Consider the following 24,393-nt stretch of genomic DNA (forward strand, 5'->3'; position numbering starts at 1 on the left):
AATCGGCGAGGACCGGTCAGACATGACCACATAGCCAGCTGCTGGGATGCTACAACTCCTGCAGTATGTATCCAAACATCACGATCAAGGATCCATAAAAACATGGATGCTGTATATTGGAGTAACCAGCCGACCAACCAACTGATGACTTTGATGATGTAATGATGATGCGTCACTGTTATATTCACCCCCTTTCTTTTTCTTTCTTTTTTTTTTTACTGTGTTTTATTAACCACACATGTTCCACAACTATTAATGAATCAGCAAAGATTATTATTTTCCACCAATAATCCCCCCACACCCCCAAATCCCACTCATTCTGTTGCATGGTGTTTGTATGGCAGCTAATTTAAAAAAGTTTAATTCCACACTATCACTCAGCCTCCCTTTTTTAACTGAAGGTCAGCCAGTGACACTGCAGTTAGTCATGGGTCACAAAAATGCAAGAAGATATGAGAAGTACAAAAGCTCTGGGTAGTTTGTAACTAACATTCCCTTTGAATGGATGCTGCTTTGATCAGGATTGATTATTGATTCTCTGATGTATTGCTCAGCCCTGGCTGAGGACTCATCCAGCTGAAGGTGTTCCCATGCCATTTACACTGCTACCTCCATGCCACTAAGATAGTCATAGATCTATATTATAGGGAGAATCTTACAGTATGATAACCTTGATTAAAATCTCCGCTGTATTTACATGAAAAAGTTGAACAATGTGTACAAAATGGTGTTATTTTCAATATAAAGCAACAATCAGTTCTTCTCCTGCTACAAGTATACAACATACTGATTGGAGCTATCTATAAGATTTATTTATTTATTTTATTTTATCATATAATAAGATGTTTTCAGCTGTTTAATTAGATACACAGTTCTGACTGTGGTGGGTGGTGCTCTGTTTATTTCCAACCAAATGTCTGTCTATGTTGTTTGAGACTTTACATATTTTTCAATGAGACAGATTAATATTTCTGATAGGCGTGGGATTAATGTAGGAGCCTTCTTTTAGCCAGCTGACCAACAGTGTGCAGCACTGGCATCTATTAATAGGAGTTTAAACCAGAAGATGATTTGATAGATAGATCATTTTAGCCATTTTGAAAATGTAACTTTTTAAAACCTTGGTACACTTTGATTCTTATAACGCCACCATACCAATTAAAGCATGTTACTCAGATTGTTTGGTTTTTTATTTGTTTGTACTATTTTATCAAAAAATTAGCACTCATTTTGGTTCCAAATCTATAATACTTTAGCATAATATCGGTTGCTTATTATCTATTATTAACCTGAAATAGCTTTTTTTCTTTATAGGTCAAATGACCAAAGAAAAAAATCTAGCAGTAGTGCCAGTGTCATTTCACCTGCTCCTTTTAAATTAAATATTTAGCTGAACTTTGATAAATATCATTACTCCAAATGAGGGAATTCACTGGATGACTGTTGAGGTGTAGGTCAGTTTTAGGGAGTGGGGATATTGTTTGTTAGTGGGAAAACTAATGAATGAGATAATAATGGCAACTTATAGTAAAAGGTCATTTTAGTTATATAACACATTTTCAGCAACAAGGCAATACAAAGTGCTTTACAGGATTTAAAAGGAAATACAAACAAAATAATAAACCAAAGGAAAGAGCAAAAGAAGAAAAAGCTAATAATGTTGATCCAAAGTAAATAAACTGGATACTCGTATGGTGATTCCAATAAACTCCAATTCATGATGGGTGGAAGCCCCCCTTCCCAAAATCATTTTTTTTCCTGCTGTGTGTTACATTAGAGAATTGGTAAATGTCAGCACTTGAAAGTATGACAGGTGTATGCCATGACAGATGATTGCCAAAATATAATATTGATGCTAAATAACGTTTAAAACTTTTATTATCACTTTTATCAGTATCAAAATAAATGAATAAAATGATTGTGATACAACTTTAATTCCACATCACCATCCCTATATTACACCCAGTTTGTAAAGCTTTGGTTCTGATACCCATTTTGGGTCAGTCTGCTGTGCCCCAGTGCAGACCTGCATTATATATCAAATCACAATATCGATGTTTTTGCGGTTGCATTTGTTCAGGACTGCTAAGATGCATTTGTGGTTAGGGTTAATTAACATCTACGTAGGATAGTACAAACTATCCTACATAGGTTTTTTAATACTTACTTTATAATTGAAAATTGTAAAGCATGAAAGGTTTTTCATGTCCTATTATAAAGTGTGAAACCTAAAATTGTTAACTTCATTCCTTAAATAAGGTCCAAACTCTTTTTACTTTTCATTTTTTTGTTATTATGTTGGGAACAAGTAAGGTAGTACCTTAAAAGCCTTTCGATTTGTTATGCCTTGCTCTACCTCGATGATGTAATATGTGCAGCCCTGTCCAGCTGGTGCTGTTTTAGAGAGAATAAAGGATCCCTAGTTTAAAGAGATGCACTGATGACTGCTAGCAAATGTCACACAAGATCTACATCTATTTAGTCTAAAATCCTACATTTAGGTAATAGGTCAGAATCAATTGATTTGCATTATTAGCCAGTTGTAAATTCAGACAGGGCTTGTCCTTTAATACCCTGTAATATAATATAAGGACACGAGGATGCTTTTGTTGGCCCACTTTAATTATGCAACAGAGTGTGGGATCAGCAAACTTGTTTCACTTTGGAGCTCTGGTCAATACTGCAAGGTTGTGTTTCTTGTATGTGGTGAAAACACAGGGACGACTGTCATTCTACTCCCATCACAGCAGAGTTACCACTGAGCTTCATCATGTTACATGTTTGTAATGAGTAATGCCATCAGTGTTCATGTTGCATTTAACAAGCAACAGAGGTATGATGTGGAGCATCGCAAGTTGTTCAGACCCTAAAGGAGGCAAAAACGATTGCCATAACAACTGATGGCTGAGCATCCAGGGCTACGTTGAACCAAATCCCAGCGCACGTAATCATTAGCAACTGGGAAATGGTAAATGTTGTACTGCAGGCCATGCATAGTTGAAGCACTGTTATAAGGGGTTGGGTATGTGGTATGTTTTTGGTCATGTGACAGTGATAGTCACATGACTATCACTTATCAGCAACGCAGGATTGTGGGGTGTTTGACTAAAGCAGAGAAGGAAGGTGAGCAGTGTGGTCTTTTTTTACAATGTCGAAAGAGTAGGGAAATGTATAGATAGGATGTACTTAATACCAGCAATATTAATATCGGATATTGATACCTGCCCAAATTGTCGTATCGGTGCAATCCCAGTTTTTTTTTTTCATTTTTACAGTGTATCCAAATATTTGGCTTCAGCTGTTCTTCACTATCAAGACAGGACTTCATATTTCATACTTCTTTATTTACGTAAATATTTCTTTGCTGTTAGATGCAGAAATTGAAGAGTATAGATTTTGCACACCCAAATCCATTCACTGGCCACTTTATTAGGCACACTTTGCTCATATTGTTTGTATGACCAATTCAGACATTTTAAGTAACAGTCAAAACAAGTGAGTTTCCAGAAATAAACAAAATGTTTCATAGCAGTAAAAATAAATTGAAACCAGGTTTTTGGTACCAGTAACCCACGAATCTATCACATCAGACCGCCAGACCCACTTCTACTTTTTCCTTTACTGTATTGCCTGCCTTCATGTTTAATGTAATACACACCCTCTTTTGCAAGAAGACTCATTCGTTTTAAAATACTTCGCTTCCTCACTTTCTCTCAGGAAGTCTTGCTCCACTAACATGAGGGCGAACGCACAGATAAACACTGTTAACAACAGTTATCTTATTATATGCATCTTGTTTCCTTAGAAAGGAGCAGCTACATCACATGAAGTTATTAGATTGAATTGAAGCCCAAGTAAACCTCTAGACGACTGAAACTTACACAGATGTTCATATCTGGTGGAAGAAGAACCATTTCTTTGGTTTTTGAGAAAAATTTTTTGTCTATAAAATCTCATTGCAACCTTTAGGTGTTTGGAAAATGCAAACACAAAGGATCACTTCCTCATACTGTTGCATGCTATTGCTAAGTGCTTTAAACAAGTGAAGTAGCCTCTTGGTGTAACATGACCCTAAATGCTACAATTTGCATTGTTAACCCAAATTTGGCTTAAATGAGTTTAAGTAGTAAACTGATATGTTGTTGGGTGAAAGGCTTTATGGATACAACGTAGTCATTATTTTGGTGTACTTACCTAAAACAGTGTGTTATTGTTCTATTAAGATTTGCACACTGTTTACTTCTGTTCAGTTATTATCTTCACATATGGAAGACATCTCTTGCAGGAAGCAGATGCTCATTAATCTTCATCCAGAATAAGTACTATTGATTGGAGAAGTAACAATGGCCGTAAACGCAGCAAACGACAGCTTCACACAAAGTTCTTGAAAACGTTAAAAATCAATATAAAGCAAGCCAATGTACTTCTAGTTTGAAAGCTTTTTCTTCCTTTTCAGGACAATGTACAAAAGTTGGGTTTATTGAAAATTAGAGACATCCAAATGGACTTGCAAAAATCAGTTGGCTTAGAGATGTTCAGGTTTCAGCTAAATGGTTTAGTGGTGCTTTTATAGCTGACTCATTCAACCTGCCTTGTCTTCATTCTGAGTGGACAATATTCATGAGGACTGGATTTAGAACAATAAGCTTATGACTCATTCTGTCCTGATCGGACTCTTCCCGGCACCACCATAACTTTCAGAGGATGGAGCAGCTTTGGCGTTTTGTCAAATTTATGACAAAGGTTTTATTTTATTAGCTTCAGCATGTGATGTTGCTGTTTACAGTAAATAAAATAGAATATTTATTTGAGGCTAAACCAGAAATTGGCTTGAAGTGCAGTGCTTTGCAAAGGTAGTCAAGTCTCTTTCACGATTTCACATTTTATCATGTTATAGCCAGAAACTTCAGTGTATAATTTTTGCAATAGAAGAACACAAAACAGCTCTAGATGGAGTCAAATTGGATGGACATCAATTTTTCTGTCTTAATAAAGATTTTCAATTGGATTTAGGTCTGAACTCTGTTTAGAAAACTGTACTGAGAGATGGAAAACTTCCATATGTCTTCAAACCTTTTGCAGCCTCTACCAGGTATTCTTCCTGGATGACAATGACTTTAACGAGTTTAGCTCCATCTATCGTCCCAACACCTCTAAGAAACTTCCCTGACAAAAAGTGTCCCCACAAACACGTTTTCTGTAGGCTTGCTATGTTCAGGGGGATGTACAGTGTCAGTTTTTCAGTGCACATTCATGTAGACCAAAATGACCAAAGTGGGACCCCTTTAATCAACTTCTTTCTTCAGGAATCCCTTCCATGTTGGCAAAACCTGTTTAGTGTGTTGCTAGCTACTCTAAACAAGTGTAGCTAGTGCACATAACAGTTTCCATCCAATTTTCAGCAAACTTTTAAAATGACTCAAAAAGAAAATGCGAATTATGTGTTTCTTTCTACTGGTTTGGAGCAAATCAATTAAGCCACACAAAGTGTAATATTGTCAGATGTCAACGCTATGCATGGCTGTAATAAATAAGAGAAAACTAGACACAGTCCTACCCTCTGTCCTGGAAGTTTGGACTTTCATGCCTCTGGTAAACGCCTCTGGCAAAGACCCAGATGTGGATTGGAGCGTTTGCTAACATATTATTCACCAGATGTATGTCCATCTCCCCTTTTTAAATCCAAAAAGTACCTCATGCAGGCTAAATTTTAATTTAATTTTTTTTTTTGCGAAATTCAGGATGTAGTTTCAGGACTAATACAATACTTCAAAATGTGCATTAAAAAGCACTGATGGAACCATGGTTACTGTGTTTAATTATGGGTAAAAGAGTAAGGGGTCTGATGCAAATGCACGTGACCTTTTTCTGTTTTTCATGTTGTTAAATAGGGAGACACACCATATATAACAGGTCTTAAATATACATTTATATAACACAAAGGATAGTAAAAACCAGAGTTGTGCAGTGCTGGGAAGACCAGTCAGATCAGTGTTGTAAGTGTTGCATGAGAGGAAATTGTATGTGTGGTGCAAACCTACGGAGCAGAGCAGAGGGAGGTTAGTTGGTCGTCACGTTTTAATTAACCGAGGAAGTCCATATAACAGTAATCAGTTCAGCAGGGGTTGTCTCATTGTGTGAAAAAGCTGTGAACACAAGGCACCTCTTCTTTCCAGTGCTCAGTTATGCACTAGTTTGTTTTAGTTTGTCTCATAAAGTGGCAATAAAATAACACTTTTACCGGGCGCTTTCATTTTCCAGTTTACATTTTTTTTATTATTAGTGGCTGTTTTAAGTTATTGTCACAAAGAGGGTTTGCATATCTTAATCTTCAGCCTAGAAATGTTAATTAAAAGTGAAAAACCGAAGTGAAAACAAAGAGTCTGATTGTAATTTTACTTCACTGTTGCTGCAGTCGCTTCACATCCAGTTTTGTTTTTCATATCCTGAAAGACCTGTGGCTGTAACTTAAATGTCAATAGGTTTTACTGACAACACACACTGATTTTTGCTTGCAAATTATAGGTTGTACTTACTGTGATTAATAATGCATCAGAAGAGTGAAATTTACATTGAAAGCACCTGCCACTTCTGCTTCTTACTAGGTCAAGGAGAGCGGATGTATTAAATAGGCTGAGTGCAACACATTGTGTGAACCGACTTAGCACCTTGTCTTACATTAGCTTACACGCTGGCTGGCTTAAGACTGGGCAGAGTGGGGATGATGACGCTATTGCAGGAGCTGAATTATAGATTGTAGTGCATGAGAAAGCTGCACAGTTGCATGTGAGCATGCTCAGTGCTGCTGAGTGGACTCATGAGGTTCCTCACACACGGGAGAGCCTAACCAAAACATTCTGCAGTCAAAACCACAGGGTGCTCTGAAGCGGTGTACACCGGTATCTGTCCACTAGATGAACACAGGCTGCTGATGACAAGACTCATCACTGCCTATTAGTTTGACATACAGTACAGCTATCGATGGAAATACATTGGAATATGTCTTTAGCTTCATGTTGCAGCATGTATATATATATGTAAATATATATATGTAAATATATATATCTGAGCAATAACTATAATTTGCAGTGGATAAGGCCAGTCGAATATTAGATATTATTTCTGAAGATGTCATCATGTCTGTGCTGCACCCTTATAATCATTCAGTGACAGAAAGCCGTAATGTTTAGCAAAATTAAAGACCAAGTGTGATTATATTTAATCTTTTCTATAGGAAAAGAAAGGGTGGTTTAAATGTGGGCTTTTTGTTTTTCATTAGAAAAAAGTCGAGCTACCAAGAGTTCAGGCAATTACACAGCAGACTTGCAGGCAGTGTTATGGATATCAGCATGTGCCATGACTAATGATGAAAACGGGCACTCCCTGCTGCTAGCCGAGTCGGTGTTTAACCAGATGTTTTGAAGTTAACTGATACAATTATTTCAGGAGATTGCCTCACATTTAACACATTTAGGTTTGAAAGGTTATCGATGTTGGTTGCCTGTGAGCTCTGGGTAGGCTTCTGCCTTACAGCACGTTGTTTAACGTCCTTATTTGTTTGGCATCTTCTCTTAAATATTCCAATTTAATTAAATGTTTAAAGGGTTTATCATTAACTTAAGTGGCCCTAATAATCACGTCAATAACACGCTGAAGTGGTAATTATGTTCTCAATGTAACTACAACTTTTACAATCATTACATTTTAGTTCACGACTAATTATCGCACAATCAATTGCGATTAATAGATAATTGTGGCGTTTTTGTGTTCATTAATGAGTTTGTTAGCACTTGCTGCTTTTAGTAAGGTTGTGAATAATCTGAGCTGCACAATGGAGTTCAGTTCACATTTTGTTGCAAAATCCAAAGAGCCATCAGTTTTGTATAAGAAAACCCTCCAAACTGTGTAGAAATGTAATTTATCATCATTTAAAAAAAAATTAATACTAACATTTACTGGTATTAAATATTTTAACTTTGGGGAAATCTTGACTTTTAAATAAAAACACAAAAACGTTTTTTTAATGAATGAAACAAATTGATCTCATTTTGTAGAAAATGTAATTTATGCTGGACTTCAAATAAACCGCATTTCCCTATAAAGAAAGGTACATAACTTCTGGAAGTTTTGAGTCCATTGTACATTGTACATCAACAACAAGTAAAAGATATGAGTCACAATTTCTTCAAAAAGACAACTTATGAACTGCCTGTAATAGTCTGTTGAATTTGTCCTACTCTTGAATTGCAATTAGGAGCCGTACAAAATGACTCAGGGCTGAGTGCTATACATGGCCCCCAGGCCGCATTTTGAACACCACTGAACTAAAACCTGCTAAAAATAACAATGCAGGTATTTTTGATCACCTGGTATTGGGTCAAATGTAATGATCCAGTCCTGGGCTGATTGATGAACAGGATGGGCTTGACCCAGTATACATGGTTAGATTCCTGGCTCATAAAATGGTTTAAAGTGACTCAGGTTTAAATAAGACTAACTGCTTAAATTCCAATACGATGTCAAACTCCATCACACTACTGAACCAGGGGAAGAATAAATGAACACTTTATTGCAGATCACATGTTAGTTTTCTTTTTAAACTGCCATGAATGTTTATGATGTTGCTTGATTCATGTTATTTTTATGGGAGGCATCTTACAGACTATGCAATGCAAATTTCCATTTTTATGGACAATTAAGTTTTTATCTTTTTCTTTTATGTACAACACTGTATAGAATAATGATTTTTCTCACTGCCTCTTTGGTCATAATGTTGAAAACAATGGCAAAAAAAGTAAAGTTGCAAAAAACAGTTAATATAAATACTTTGCCTTTTCATGTGACAGTACGAGCAATTATTTGACTTGAAATAGGGCTTACAATGCAGGCCAAACAGAATAAATGTTTGTATATAAAAAAATTGCAAAAATATTTCTTTGGGATTATCAGTTCACTTTTGAACTGAAAAACCTGTCTTGATGAAATGAAAGAGATTATATTTTATGCTTGACAGTCCAAATTGTTAATTAGCACAACAATTAGTAACACTGACTGATAATAAAAGTGAATGATCAGTTAAGCTTTTTGATGTTAATATCTCAGCTTAATGCATGCTGAGTAATCCTTAGTGGCAGTAATTTCACAGCATAGTGGATAAGCTTTACCCAGTTACTCAATACAAGTGTTAAGAAGAAGAAGCCAGGCTTCAAAAGAAATGCTGAGGGTCAGTCAGTTTCTCAGATTAACATGCTGAATTAAAGGAGGCTTGGAGCGGTTCAGATGTGCTAATTCCAAAACTCTTTTTATAAAAACACTTCTCCATTGCAGCGTGGGTTGAGCAAGTGGAATATGACTTCCTGATCCTTGTGTTTCAGATGAGCAGCAGGCTGTGAGTGTGAGGAAGTCTCAGAGGATGTCCCCGACCTGTGTGCCCCAGTGCTGAGGAAGCTCCACAGGGCTGACTGGTGGCCAGCATGTCTCAGCACCATCAATACCAGCGAGGCCCCCACGGCCGCACCATGAGCACCGAGGAGAGGAGCTACACGCCAGTGAACAAGACCACAGTGCCGGTTCAAAAGAGCGCTTCCTCCTCTTCCTCGTCCCAGCGAGACAGCCGGCAGGTAATGATATTCTAACTTCAGAGGCAGTTCATCGAGCAGAAGATTCCTGAGAGTGAAGCTGGAGCAGAGATTAAATTATCAAGAGTAAATGTTAGAGTATTTTTTATACTGGGGGGACTTTGTCAGTAAGGATCAAGGAAATAGTAAATTATGAACAAAACATGTTGCTATGCAAAAGTATTCACATCAAGTATGTATTGCACATTTTGCGACGTTAAAACAAACCTTTTTTCAATTTCATCTTTTACATATTCTTTTTATAAATCTAGAAAGTGCAGGGTTTAATATCATTCACCCCCTTTATTCTGATACCCATGAAGAAAATTCAGTGCAACCAAATGCACTGAAGAAGTGGAAGACGGTTTAGCCGACAGATGACACCAAGGCTGGACTGGAGACCTGTCCACCTAGAAATAGAAATGGTGATTGGAGCATCATGCAGTTGGGATTAAATAGTTTTTTTATATCCGAAAAATACAAACTAAGAAGAGTTGATAGAAAGATGGATGGAGTTAATTAAAGAGCAGTCCTGTAAGAAAAGCTATAGAAACTGGTGCTACAGTAGAAGGGTTTATATCGAAACAAATTTAAGTGTTTGAATCTCCCACCCAAATTTAAGAGTGAAATTTAATTTAAAATAAATTTCAGTTTCTACATGAGTACTTGCAGAAGAAGAAGGTGGCTATCCTTCCCAGTAAAATGCTTTGAAACGTTGAAATCTGCGGTAGCAACTTAAAACTACTTTGAAATGGTTCATGAGGGATGAATGCTTCTGCAAGACTGTTCATTGTCATAAAACATATCCGTTGGTAAGGAGGAATTTGTAGTGTTAAAATAGTGCCGGAAACATAGCCAAGGAAAATAAGCAGCTATACAGACATTTCTGCAGGCATATTCATATGTGCCAGAATTCCCTTTAATCATTAGTCATCCATATGCTGAAAGAACAAGATGCGACAAACACAGATTAATGTTACCATAACAGCTAAGCATTATGCATTCATTCCTTGTGAAAGGTTAAGTACAATTAGATAAACCTGCTGCCAACCTTTGCAAGATATCTGCTAATTAGTGGACTAATCAGCAGAGAAAGAGCAGTCGCTACCAAATGAGCTGTGCTCTTATGTCACAGTTCACAGAGCAGTGGCTAAAACTTAACCCCTGCATTAAGTCATCCGAAGCCCCCGGTCGTCCTTCCTCTCCTGCTGTGTCACTGTGGCCACACGGAAACAAGACACCCATACTGGAATCTCTGAGATCACTGCTTTTCCGTCGGCACTGGCTGGTGAATATTTCATGAGAGACAGGCGAAGGCTTGGTGCCCCAGTGAACATGTGGCACATTCTACAAGGCCCGGTGTGGACGGCCAGTTTTGTCTGTGCAAGAGAAGAAGAAAGAAAGCTGATCTGAGGAATTGGGACAGTTAGCTGAAAGCCTGCGGCTTGATGAAGCAGACAGTTACCCATTCAGAGCTACAGCTCATTATTCCTTTCTTGGCTGCAACCTTTTGATGAAAAGGTTCTCCACATTTCCAGTTTTACATAGAGTCTGTCCAAAGTAGCCTAATTGATGAAGTCAGACACTAGACAAGCTGGAAGCTGAAACAGAATAAAAAAAAACATTCTCTTCTATTCAACTATTGTAATGCTTTTGTAGCCGATGGATCAGAATCGTGAATGAAATTTGATGGTTTGCAGAGCATCTGTGAAGTTACATTCTCTTTCTGGATCCTTTGTGATTGGATTTTGCTTGACAAATCTTACCAAAGAAAGAAAAAGGATTTGCTGCTCTGCAGAGCTTCTCCTCTGTGAAATAGTTATCTTAAAATGAAAACACTGTTATATTTTTTTAACCTCATAGCCCTATTTATATATTATTTAAGGTAAAAAAAAAAAAAAACAAATCTTGGGAAGAGTTCAACATCTGACTTATGTGAAGCTGCCAAATCTGTTGCAGATAAAATTAGGAGGAGATAAAGAGCAGAAGTTCATAATACAAACTAAACTCTTGATATGAGGATAGGATTAGTTTAACATTAGTTTATTTAGGGACTTCAATGTCTGGTTGTCCCAAACACAACAAATTAAAGAGACAAATTATCAGACTTGGCAGTGGATTACACAATTACACAGCTGACCTGCTGTACTGCTGGCGTTGTGTCACAATAAACATTAACATTCCACAATAGAAATGAAGGCCCCTTAATTAATTTTGTAAAAATAAAGTCACCAGAATTTTATTTTCATTGTGACCTATTGTGACAAGTTAGTACTGTGTATTTATATAGATTGCCTGTAATGATTTTACAATTTGATACATATTTAAATACAAATTCATACATATTTTTAATTTGGGCTTTTTAATTATTGAGTTAATCAACGAGAGGAAATTATCATTCCACCAAAGCAATACCTAAGGTTTACAATATCAAAGGCTTAAGGAATGCCTCATTTGTTTAGGTCGGGCGACTCTGTTATGATTAAAATAAATTCAGGGAAGAAAGACTCTTTGAATACTTCTGCTGTGTTGTGCCATCAAGGAGGACAAATGTGACCTGATGGAGAAATACGTGGAAATTGTTTGCATCTGTTGGACTTGATTGGCATTTCTGCATTTGCATGTATTTAGAGCTTTCTGCATTGTAAATCCAGTGCAAAAAAAGTAAATGGCATGTGCAGTATATATACAAAAAAGGAGCACTTTGCACTGCTTTGTAAGCCTGTACTCCACAGTTTTTTCTCTTATTTGTGGACATTTTCTAACTTTAATGTATCACACTCATTATATAGTCCAGTTCTCCGGCCCAATATTTGTATTCTGCAAGTTTAAATCTGAGGTGTCAATCAGTAGAATATGCATGCACCACTAAAGCTGTGATGTTGCTGTGAATCAGTGACATGTAATGTATATCATTATGAAAAAAAGGAAGAACCAAAGAATGGGAAAAAAACCCCTTCTAAACATACCTTAATATACAGTATGTATATTAAATTAGTTTTAGGGAAATACTTTATAAAATAACAATCAAATGTCATAAAATTAATAGATAAAGTATAAAGATTATTTGTGTCTTCATAAAATCTATTGTAGGGAGGATTGGGAATGTGTTACAGCTGGGATGCTGGGCTGTGATTGGTTGTTCAATGTATACTGTTGTCTGTGGTTTACCACACATTACTTTCTACTGTATGAGTTATCAGAGAAGTAGAGCTTGAAGGCCATTATGTTTAAAACCAATGTAAATGTTTGTTTATTGTGGTGGGTCATCACGCTTCCCATTTCGCTGGGTGTGTGTGTGACGGGACCATGGCCCTCACAGACTGCTCTCTCACACTTGATAAATCAGAGAAAAGGAGCAAGAGAGAAATAATTGAATAAGATGTTAAATACTCATCTGAAGCAAGAGTTTGATCTGCTAGAAACCCACACATAGTCGTACCTCACGTTTAAAACATTAGCAGCATAAGTGAGACTACCCTTATTACATTTGAAGTGGTGAGATTAATTGAGCTGTCTGTGCAGAACTGAAATTGGAAAAAAGCTTCTTCACGATGAGCTCGTTCAGTTTTCACTTTTTTCCAAGCACATTCTGAACGTTCTGCTCAAATTAGCTTCAGCATCAGTTTTCTGGAAAATAAAGCTTCATTTGAGCCTTGATGGTGAATGTTATGTATCCATTATGTGTGTAGCTATGGATAAACTTTTTCTGACTTCATGTTTTCCATTCAAAATATTATCTGCCTTTTCATTCTATGTTGGCCTTTATTATGACTTTAGATGCTCCACCAATGACCTTTGTTTTGTTGGGCTTCAATGATTTTTGTGGAAAAGCAAAAGCAATGCATTATTGTTTGGGGAAAGCCTTAATGGGATCCTGACCTCATTTCTGAATCGATATAGGTCAATATATCGGCTGCTGATGGCTGCTGTTCACGCCCTCATGGGAGCACTTAGGTGCTCCACCTGCAGTAAGCACAGTTTCACACAAACACATGAACATGCATCTAGTTCACAGACATTCCTAGATCCAAAATTCCTGAAATGCAGCATTAAAAAAATCTTTCTTGGGTGCATCAGGACAATTCACAGGTTTTTATTTATCTATTTATTTATTTTTCTTATCAGTATGTTAGCTACAACAGTTTGGTAGAAATTGCTTTCTTTTCAAATGAAAAAAGATAGTGGGAATATTTCTCAGAGCTGCACCAGCCTACGAGTCATCAGATGATACGTTTAGACTTCAAGCTCGTGTAACCGAATCTGGTGTGTTTACACTGTGTGCAGGCCTGTGCTTCTCTCAGGATGCCCACATCCTCTCTGTGTAGAAGCCAGGCCTCTTACTCTAAGCTTTACTGCTGAGCCAGCCAAATACTGCGGGAAAATACATCCTCAAAAACAATTGCTATGTGGTTTGTAGCTGCTGAGATATCATCTTCCACTGGTGATTGTGTTGGTGTGGGAGGCACGAATAGGTTGCAGGTTTTTTTAATCAAGAGGTTCTGTTTTGTTGTGCAAGTGATATAATTTTTACTTTTTGGTTGCTATTATGGAGTTTAAAACTACTATCCAATTTTTGGACAGGAGTGCCACATTTGAGCATGCTTGTTCTCTTGAGAAATAATTGTTTTTATAAAATCAGTAGACTGTAGCATGGACCGCGGTTTTTGAATTTGAATTTAATTTGTGCACAGTATTCCTAGAGGCCATTTCCTGAACAAGTCATGGACTTGTCTTGAATCACACACACAGATACGGAAAGGACAGACCGAATAGGACCAGTGGAGAAGATCACCAGCTACTCCTCTGGAACAATGTACTTCTTGAGTTGCAGAAAGTACGATTTCTGCTGGACCTTCTTCCGAACAGTGCCTGTGTGTGAAGTGATCCACAGTAGACACGGTGTTGTTTAAGATTATGAGGCGGGGCTATATTCAAATGTGCCTAAATTAAATGCAATCTTCCTAAAACGCAAAGCTGAATTATCCATGCTCCTTGTTTTAGAAAAAACTATTTAAAGGTGTCAATGCCTCATGTATTAATTTATTTATCAAAGATATTTCTTAGAATATATGCACACGACATGTTAGGAAAAACTGATTGACAGACTGTGCTTGTGCAACACTGTCTATTCCAGAGACATAATGTAATGTAAAGTGGTCTCCAGAAGCAGGCTGTGGCACTGATATTTATAGGGCTGATTTAGCCTGAGGTGTCCCCAAAGAGTGTTTGTCCTTTTCTCTGCTCAGTGAAACCTTAACAGTAACAGTTTGATTCATTGCATCAAAGGTCTGCTATGGCTGTGTGTCACCGATGGTGGTGAAACCCTAAGGGCCTGTCTCATGAAAAAGGCTCGTCTAGATTGAGTACATTGACTAAGCTGATTATCACCTTTACACAGTATAATTTCTGGTTCAAACAAAGCCGTTTTCGGGATTTGAATATCTAATTTGTCAAGAAGATGTACGTAAATTTACTGACTATGAACAAGCAAATTTGTGAGGCTAATCTCCTTAAGGACCTTGACTTTGAAAAGCAGGAGGCCTCTTACGGAATCTGCCACAAAATCCTCCAATAAAGGAGTAAACTTGCCAAGAGTTTCCAGCTCATTCAGCTGTAAATTATTCTGCAACGAGATCAATGAACGGAAGCAGAGTGCAGGAAATCACTTTGGCTTAATTCAGTTCAGTTCTGTGGGCTGTGCTACCAAAAGCAGCAACACTTATTATGGGCCCCATTTCCATATAAGCCAGTAGTCAGCATGTGCGTTGGTATTTACGTGGAGTCGGTGCTGTGGATCTTTTTAATGGTTTGGGAAAGGTAATATATTTAAATATTCGCAGCACAAGCAATTCTTTATTTAGTGTACCATTGATTTATCAGTTCAGAGTCATTTAAAAGTCTGTAATGCTGCAGATAACAGACGGGAAGTTTGCCTGAGGCAAATGTTTCATTATCGCCCTATACGCCGTTACGTATATACAATAAGCTGCAGCTGTGGTGTGTTAAATGAAGAGGCATCGAAGCATAACCTTTTATACAGGTAACAGCTGACTTGTACCATTGGTGTATATTTTAAACTCCTCCACTTCCCCATTTTCACCAGGCATTTGCCCCCACGGTGGAGGTATATGACCTCATTACCACCCAGATCTGTTTGCCGACTTGTTAGATTAAGCAAGCTGTTGTCCTCTTTTGTTAAATGTCCTGCAAACCAAGGGTAGGTGTCATCATGCACGGTCCCTGGCGAGACATCTTGAAGGTTGTAGTGTCACATGGTGCAGCGAGAAGCCACAGGCTGTTTGTTGCTTGAGAAGTGAAGCTTGTGCATACTAAACTGACTTTTTGTTTCAGAAGCTGCAATGCTATTGATTCAAGTGTTGAATTCAAAATCTAATCAAATGCATTAAGTGTTTTGTTATCTTACTGATCCACATCTTATTTAAAGCTTTTATCAATTTGGCTAAAGGTGACCTAAAATAAAAAAATTAGCTTTTATAATTTTCCTTCATTTACATCTTCTGGTGTGATTTTTGCCTTCAAATTCTTTAGAAGGTCATTGATTACTTGGTTTTTAATACAGTACCTACATTTTTAATTACAATATTCACTTTGACATTTAATGTGTTTATTAACTGGTGTTCGACAGGCTCCATGCTTAGACCAATTCTCTTTAGTATGTAATGTTTACCGGCTGTGTAAAATGGCACAAAAAATTGATTTTCAGTTGTTACAGAGATATCAATATGTGCAATACTGCAAATTTAAAGAAGTACTTGAGTGCAGTATTTAAAAGACTAACATTTTTCTAGTATCATGCATTGGTGTTCTGCTTGCCAATAGTTTATTTGCCCAGTTGCATGGAGTTTGACTGCTTGCTATAAACATAATTGATATAGATTTTAGTGACTGTAGATGCCATCGCTGACAGAAAGGTGTTAAAACATTTTGATGGTTGAATAGAATAGAATAGAATAGAAGTACTTTATTCATCCCAGCAGGGAAATTACTTCGCAGTTACAGCATAGAGACAAGACACAATAACAACTACCACTGAGTAGTAGTTGTAGATAAAATAAAAATAAAATATAAAATGCTATAAATTGTAAAAATATGAAATGCTGTTAATATAAAAGCAACTTAAGAGCAGAAAGAGAGCAGACTGATTAATTCACTATTTGATTTTCAATATTAATATCACGATGCATGCTTCCTTTTCTAATATCATGCAACCCTAATTTCAAGCAGTTGTTTTTAATTCATTTTAGAAACAGGTATGTATAGTTGTAAATTTACTGCTGATGCTCTAATTCACACAGGATCAGAAATATACATACGAACTCAAAAATGTGCATACATACTCTCATATTTGGTTAAATGTGCCTTAGTAAATTGCAGAGAGCCCAACACAGACTGGACACTAAACAACTCTTACCAGAATCAGTAAGGCTCATTTATGTTGGATGATTTCTTGGCACTGACCCGGCTTCTAAGCAGAGTCCATACATTTTTAAAAGCGTTGAGGTTTGGGCCATTCCAGCAACTTCATCTTACTTTATCCATTCCAGAACCAAATGTAATGTGTTCCGGATCATTGTACCAGCAAACTGCTTCCTCTGCTGAAACTGACCTGGGTCACATTTTCAGGAACATCACATGAACCACCAGGTTCATGTCTAGATAGTCATACACCAAGTTATTGTGGAAACAGTTTAAAGAGATTGTCACTCTCTGATTGTCTCAGAGAGTGCAAATCAAGAAAGATTTCTCTGCTCCAAAATCAACACTTTCAAGCTGCCTCCAAAATCCGTAATGTCAACTCAAATCACCAACTAGATACACTAGAGAAAACAAATGTCTCTAATTTACAGTAAAATAGAGATGTGGGTTTTTTTTTACAGTGAGGTTAAAACTTGACCACAGGCCTCTGAACAGTCCTTGAGCTAAACCATATTTAAAAGTATGATCCATGCCAGGAAACCAACCAATTTAGATTAATTATGCCAAATTGTATATGTAGAAATATATCAAGATAGGAATATGCTGGGGCGGTGATGTTGGCTACAAAAGCATATGGTTTCTCTGCAGCATACAGTATATTTGCATGAATATCAAAATCTACAATACTTTCAAACCTGAAATGTCCAATCTGTAGTTTTTAAATCCACTGAAATTTTGTTGTATAATAATTTATGTCTGAAAAAAGTACTGCTGAAATACATATTTGAAAGTTTCAAATTATATGACAGCCATAGAGATGACCAATCCTGAACAATAAAAACTAACTGCATTAATTTGCAGGTATGTATTGGCAACGAACCACATAATTATTTTCTTCCTTTAGTCCATGAAGACCATCAGCATTTTCTTTAGTGAAACTGATGGTTCCGCAGAGAGACAGAAAATAGGATCATGTTTCTTCCTCTGTTACTGGTCATATTCCTGCTATCAAATCAGTGACCCCGTTGTCCTGCGGGTCTCCTCCTGAGGGACAAAGGTTGGATGTCACCTGTCCCTGCATGACCTGTCCACCGTTCCTCCCCAGAGGCATCATTTTGATTTACAGACCCTCTCAGAGCTGAAAGAACGTAGTCAGGAAAAAGCTAATGTGGTGGAAATGCTGAGAGAGCAAAGGGGGACAGTATTTTGTTATTTTAAAGCTGTACTAGCTGGCTTAAAAGAAGCACTACACGTGTTCTTGTTTTTCCTATGACAAGGCCATATTTTCTTTTTATTACAGCCTGCGTTTCCTGTTTGTGTATCACACTATTGGAGTGAGTGGATTAGTTCTGACACCGCTGTGTATTTTTCTTCCTCTCCAGGAGGCAGACAGCTGGGAAATAATCGAGGGACTGAAAATCGGTCAGAGCAACGTGCAAAGGCCCGACAAAAATGAAGGTTTTATGTTGAAGAAAAGGAAATGGCCCTTGAAAGGATGGCACAAGGTACGATCCACAGGCCAGGCCAGACACAAAAGCTTTCTCTTCTACAAAAATGCACTGTCAGACTCATCCATTACCAAAACTGTGCTGAATATTAAAAGGCCACTTCATTGAAGTCATTCTCTTTATCATTTTTAAGTCTTTGTTATTATTTAACCAATTCTACTTTGGTACTCTTTGTTTTTTTTTTATTCTGCAGCGTTTCTTTGTTCTGGACAATGGTATTCTGAAGTACTCCAAGACCCCTATTGATGTAAGTAATCCTGACCGTCATCCCTGCAGGCAGAAACGGAGCTGCCAGGTCTGACCTCTGCTAAGACAGACAGTGAGTCAGCTGAGACATCTGCAGCGTGTTGCGTCTGCACGAAAAACAAAACTGTCTGATAGAGTGGAGATGCAATGCATGATAGTGACAAAACATTTTAGTCTCGCACATTTTGGATTCTACTGTCTGCAGGGCCATCACTGTGATCAACATTTGTTATGAACCTATTAGGAAACATAAAATATAACGCTTGCAGAAATATCACATACTAAGAAGATAAACTGTGTTGTCCAAACAGTTGCTCCTAAAAATCTTCAACCACATTAGGTTTATTATCAACATTTGAAGCCGTTTGAAGTGTTTGCAGTAAACAAATTAAACGAGAGCTGTTTAAGCAGCGACATAAAACTAATACTACATGGATTATAGCCACATCTTCCACTACAACCTTCTGTCACTGAGTACTGCACTCACGATTCAACACCCTGAATTCATCACTGCACAGATTTACAAATCAAACACATTCTCAGGGACTCTTGATGTAACCAATCGAGGGCTTCAATAATTGCATTTTATTGCATGTTGGAAAGATGACTAAGAACTGTCCAAAAGGTTTAGAGTACACTGCCTGGCACAAACAGGGGAAAACTGTACAAAAAGATGGCATAGACCCTGAATGTAACTTGAGATACATGTGAAGGTATCTCGAACACGTCTAAGGGAAGCAGTGGCTTAGCCACCTAAACATGGCAGAAGGAGGAAGTTATCAATACCTCCCTCTGGATTACTGATGAGTCAAGTGGTCAAAAACCTTCAAGTGGGTATAAAGACCTGGAGCGAGACCAAGTGGCAGTTCAGTTTCCACAGTAAGCCACATTTTGAACGATGAAGATGTCTGCGTATGTGCCTGCAACGTGTGGGGGGTCAGACGGATTAAAATCGAGCATTAGGACATCTTGGGAGAAATATCTTATTGTAAACCAATGTCAAGCTGAAGCTTGGGTGTTCAGGCTTTCAGGCAACAATAATCCAAAAGATATCTCAAAGTCCACAAGGGTTTGGTTTCAGAAGCTGTATTAATAGGTAATAAAGTGGAGTGAGTTTTACCCTGACTTGAAATCTTTAAAATCGTGGCATTTGAAAGAGGCGCTTACAGCATGGAAATCTAAGAGCATCAATGTTTTGTCACCATCTCAGCACTGTAGGCAAGATGTGGTATGTGCTTTTTGTTTTCCCCTTTAAATAGTTATTGCACAGTAAGAAATGTGTAACACTGAATAACAGGCAGGGGCAGGTAATGAGAGTTCAAGTTTTATTGGGGCAGAAGGACTTTTGCTTTTTATTTTATTGAACAACTGCTGCCCTTAAATCAAAAATAAATCCTTGTGGCCTTTATATAATTTAAGGGTTAATGAACTGGAGACCTTTGCCCACGATGGATTAAGATTTCTCATGAATCCAGCTGATGTTTTGCAGTCAATCAAGTTGTCCACAGGTCATAATAGCAAAAACAATGGTCTACTAAATACAAAAGATGCTTTTCATAGATTGAATTAATTTAGGCACAACACTAATCTTGGTTATGAATCTCATATTGACTACAGGCTTTTAATTTAAGTCAAATCTATGCATCAAATTCTTGTTTTTGAAGTCGTCTCTCGTATGATCATTTAAATAAAAAGAACTATTCAGATAAATCTTTGTGTCCCAAATCTGCATCATAAATACTGATAATGTGTGTAAATTATGAGCAGGTCTGAATATTTTTGCCAAATGTCCACAGATTCAAAGGGGAAAACTTCATGGCAGCATCGATGTTGGCCTCTCAGTCATGTCCATCAAAAAGAGGGCGCGTCGCATCGACCTGGACACCGAGGAGCATATTTATCATCTGAAGGTAACACTTTAGATAACTCACTATATCAAAGTGATAAACAGCAGCTTGGTAAGTGACAGAGGTCAAAGTTAGTCGTCTGCTTCCTGTCCAGGTCAAGTCTCAAGACATCTTTGACGCCTGGGTGTCGAAGCTGCGCCATCACCGACTCTATCGACAGAATGAGATAGTGCGCTCTCCCCGGGAGCCCACGATGCGAACGTTTCCTCCTCCAGCTGCCATGGAGACGCCCCAGCCCTCCCCAATTGTAGTAAATGAAACAAAGGTGAGCTTCTTTTCACTTTATTTCTCTGTTAAAACTAAAATATGTGGGAACAACATTTACATGTTAACATTTATCTATTTCTTTTTGTATGTATGTAAACACATGATGAAACTGAAAAGAGGAAGTTCTGTTCAGGGGCTAAATTTCCATGTAAACCACAGTTGACATGGAAACATGCTCCTTGGTGTAATTAGTGCCATTTTTCTGGCATTTTCTTCACTAACGAGAGAATTACTAACATCATTTGTAAAAGTCATTCCAGTTCCGGATAAACACTGAAAAGTATTTTTATTTCCAGATTATGTTCATCATGTTTCATCATGTTTATAAGTTGTATCCATCTTTTCTCAAAGGATCTTTTTTGTTTTGCTGGTTTTATATTTAAAATCTGACCTCTGGAGAAAATTCTGCCTTAAATTCACTGCAAAATTTTTTTAATTATTATTATCATCAGAATTTCAACATGGAAATGCATGGATACCCTGTGGATTATATACATACAGTACAGACCAAACGTTTGGACACACCTTCTAAATCAATGGGTTTTCTTTATTTTCATGACCATTTATTTGGCAAGAAATCCCACTTATTAACCTGACAGGGCAGGTTGACCTATGAAGTGAAAACCATTTCAGGTGACGACCTCTTGAAGCTCATCAAGAAAATGCAGAGTGTGTGCAAAGCAGTAATCACAGCAAAAGGTTGCTACTTTGAAGAAACTAGAATATAAGGGGTATTTTCAGTTGTTTTACACTTTTTTGTTTAGTGCATATTTCCACATGTGTTAATCATAGTTTTGATGCCTTCAGTGTGAATCTATAATGTCAATAGTCATGAAAATAAAGGAAACTCATTGAATTAAAAGGTGTGTCCAAACATTTGGTCTGTACTGTATATCTGCCTAACGTAATAAAGCAAGACGTGAAACTGTATCCAGACCATTAAGATAACAAAAGGATTGCCCATTCTCTGTAAGAGCGCTTGAAGTGTGAGTAAATGTGAGCATAGGGCCAGAGAAGCTCCTCCTGGGAGTGCTGCTGAGTCACATGGAGGCCATTAGAGGTGATCAGTAGGATTTGGATCCCGAGCAGCTGGCTGCAGCACGATGAGCTCTCCCTGAAGATTGGCTCAAATGGAAGGCTCAGGTCCTGGAGTCAGAATTATCTATTGCATCAAACACTTCGAAGATGCTGGAAACCTGGAACAAAGAAGGGTTCAGGGTGGCAGCATTTATTCAAGCTCAGTATAATAGCTCATTTCTACAGCAGGTTTTATATATGCGCTGGTTGAGGATAATGAAGTGTAGGGTCGGTGTTCAGTTTTCTGATGAGTTCTATGTAAAATTGATCCAACTTTGATATGCAGTCATACGTTTTTATTTTCTCGTCATCAGCATTAATGTTCCATTGTGGGGTTTTCGTGATCATTAGTAGGACATATGGGTCTTTCTGTGACACCCTTTCTATGCACGTATACATAATGTACATCATTGGAAAGTTGGGATTCTTGAGATTATCATAACTGTAACTGTAGAGGCCCACTACAGAAGCTCAGTGTTAACCTGGTTTATGCTTTCCAAAACCTGTTTCGATGAGTGTGGCATCATTTTCTGTCTCAAGTTTCAACTAGCAGCCAAACAGGCCCTCAGCATGATGCTCTCACCACTATGTATTACATTTGGAACTGCTGTTATAAGTTTAAGAGCTTCTCCTCAGCACTTCCAATTATACTGTTCATCACTGATGCCAAATAGCTCAAACTTTATCTTGTCTTACCATAAGAAACTCTCGACTGAGAGCATTTAGCTTATCTTCTAGTTTATGTTTGGCTTCCTGGGTTGTTCTGGGTCTGTAGAAGTACAAAAAAAAAAGAGAAAAAAAGAAGAAAGAAATTGTATTTAATTTCCCATTATTTAAATATTGTTTCCTAGGTTACTTTCTAATTTCCTTCCTTCTGTACTGCATATGTTTTCCTCTTTTTTCGCCTTACTTTTTGTCATGTTAGCATTTAAGTTGGGACACAAGTGCAGGCAAAGCCAGAGGCGGATGGTAAAGTGCAGAGTATTTCCTGTAACAGATTAATGGTGGAGTGATTCAAAGTATTTTTTAAAAAAAATCTGATTTATGTCATTTCCACCCAGTAGCGAATTGAAAGATTAAACAAGATTTTAATTTGTGCATTCAGTTCCTGGTTTCCAACTAATTTTTTTCACATGCTTCATTACTAGGCCAAATAAATTAAAAGGTCATCGATTACACAGAAAAACAGAGTTTTTCTTCTTAGTCCAAAAAAAGGGAGAAAACATCTAATTTTAATTGCCATCTTGCTGCATTGTTTTTATAAGACTGCTTTAGTTGATCTAATGTAAAACTTGTTTCTTATAAAATAATCTATAAATTAATCCCTTCTGCTTTAATCCAGAATATTTCCTGCTTATCCTAACTAGCTAGTGGTCCTCTCTTAACTTGTGTGCAATAGCATCTGACGCGATGCCTCGGACAGATCAGCCTGTCTGACCCTGTCTGTTATCGCCTCACCTCAGCAGGCCAAGTCCAGCAGCTTGCCGTGGCAGCCGGCGGCTCCCAGCAGCAGCAGCAACAGCAGCCTGCAGGCGTCCTACAGCAATGGTCAGAGCAGGGTGGTTGCTTGGCTTCAAGAGTCGGAGGAGATGGACAAGTGTGCAGAGGGTGAGTGAGATGAAAGGCGACATTTGGGATTTTACAAAAGAGTAGATTAAATCGAGCCTGCCGCCTTTCAATAAATCCCCCAACGGCGGATGTGATTGTGCCATGGCACGTAATGAGTTTGTGAGCTAGTGTAAATTTTATTTCCAGAGCTCGCACGCTGCCAGTCTAACCTGACCGAGTTAAGCCGGTTGTTGCAGAGCCTGGAGATCCTGCAGAGGACGCAATCAGCGCCCAACTTCACAGATATGCAGGTGAAACACACACCTGAGAGCATATACTGAAACACACTTACAGCGGTGTCGAGGATGAACTTGTAGTCAGTACTTTATTAAAGCATTTTTTTTTTCAACTGGAAGTCTTGCTGCTGGTGAGAAGCTCACATACATTATTCATAGGCATGAAGATCATATCCATTTTGAGCTTTTAAAGACTTAATCTGTTTATCTGTGAAGATGCAACTGCTGTACAGTAGATAGTGTCTGCTATTTTAAAAAAAAGAATTATGTGGACAAGCTTAACTACAGAGTCAAAATCATGCATACTGGTTCTAAAAAATAGAAATAATATTTTTAGATGTGGTTTTTTTTCTCTTATTTTGATTTTTATTAATTTATGTATTTTTGCTCTTTTTTTTCCCTGAAGCATCTTGTGATTTTTATCCATTAATGGTAACATATTAAATAAACTTTAAACAATTCTGGCTGCATATAATCATTCTTCTTA

General features: G+C 37.6%; 1 protein-coding gene across 4 annotated transcripts in view; it reads left to right on the top strand.

Annotated features, from left to right (window-relative positions):
- The window catches only part of osbpl6 (oxysterol binding protein-like 6), a 46,916-nt gene that overhangs the window by 470 nt on the left and 22,053 nt on the right, over positions 1–24,393 (top strand). For 2 of the 4 annotated variants that reach the window (XM_028022632.1, XM_028022629.1), the window contains exons 2-8: positions 9,375–9,620; positions 18,440–18,562; positions 18,759–18,812; positions 20,608–20,721; positions 20,813–20,983; positions 23,529–23,670; positions 23,818–23,921. In XM_028022632.1, the coding sequence (XP_027878433.1) occupies positions 9,474–9,620; positions 18,440–18,562; positions 18,759–18,812; positions 20,608–20,721; positions 20,813–20,983; positions 23,529–23,670; positions 23,818–23,921 (855 nt within the window). In that variant the 5' untranslated portion in view covers positions 9,375–9,473. Of the gene's footprint in view, positions 1–9,374; positions 9,621–18,439; positions 18,563–18,758; positions 18,813–20,607; positions 20,722–20,812; positions 20,984–23,525; positions 23,671–23,817; positions 23,922–24,393 lie in introns of all 4 variants that reach the window. The other 2 variants (XM_028022628.1, XM_028022630.1) reach the window with 1 other exon arrangement.

The sequence above is a fragment of the Xiphophorus couchianus genome, chromosome 7 (genome assembly GCF_001444195.1).
Source record: "Xiphophorus couchianus chromosome 7, X_couchianus-1.0, whole genome shotgun sequence".
Classification (NCBI taxonomy): Eukaryota; Metazoa; Chordata; class Actinopteri; order Cyprinodontiformes; family Poeciliidae; genus Xiphophorus; species Xiphophorus couchianus.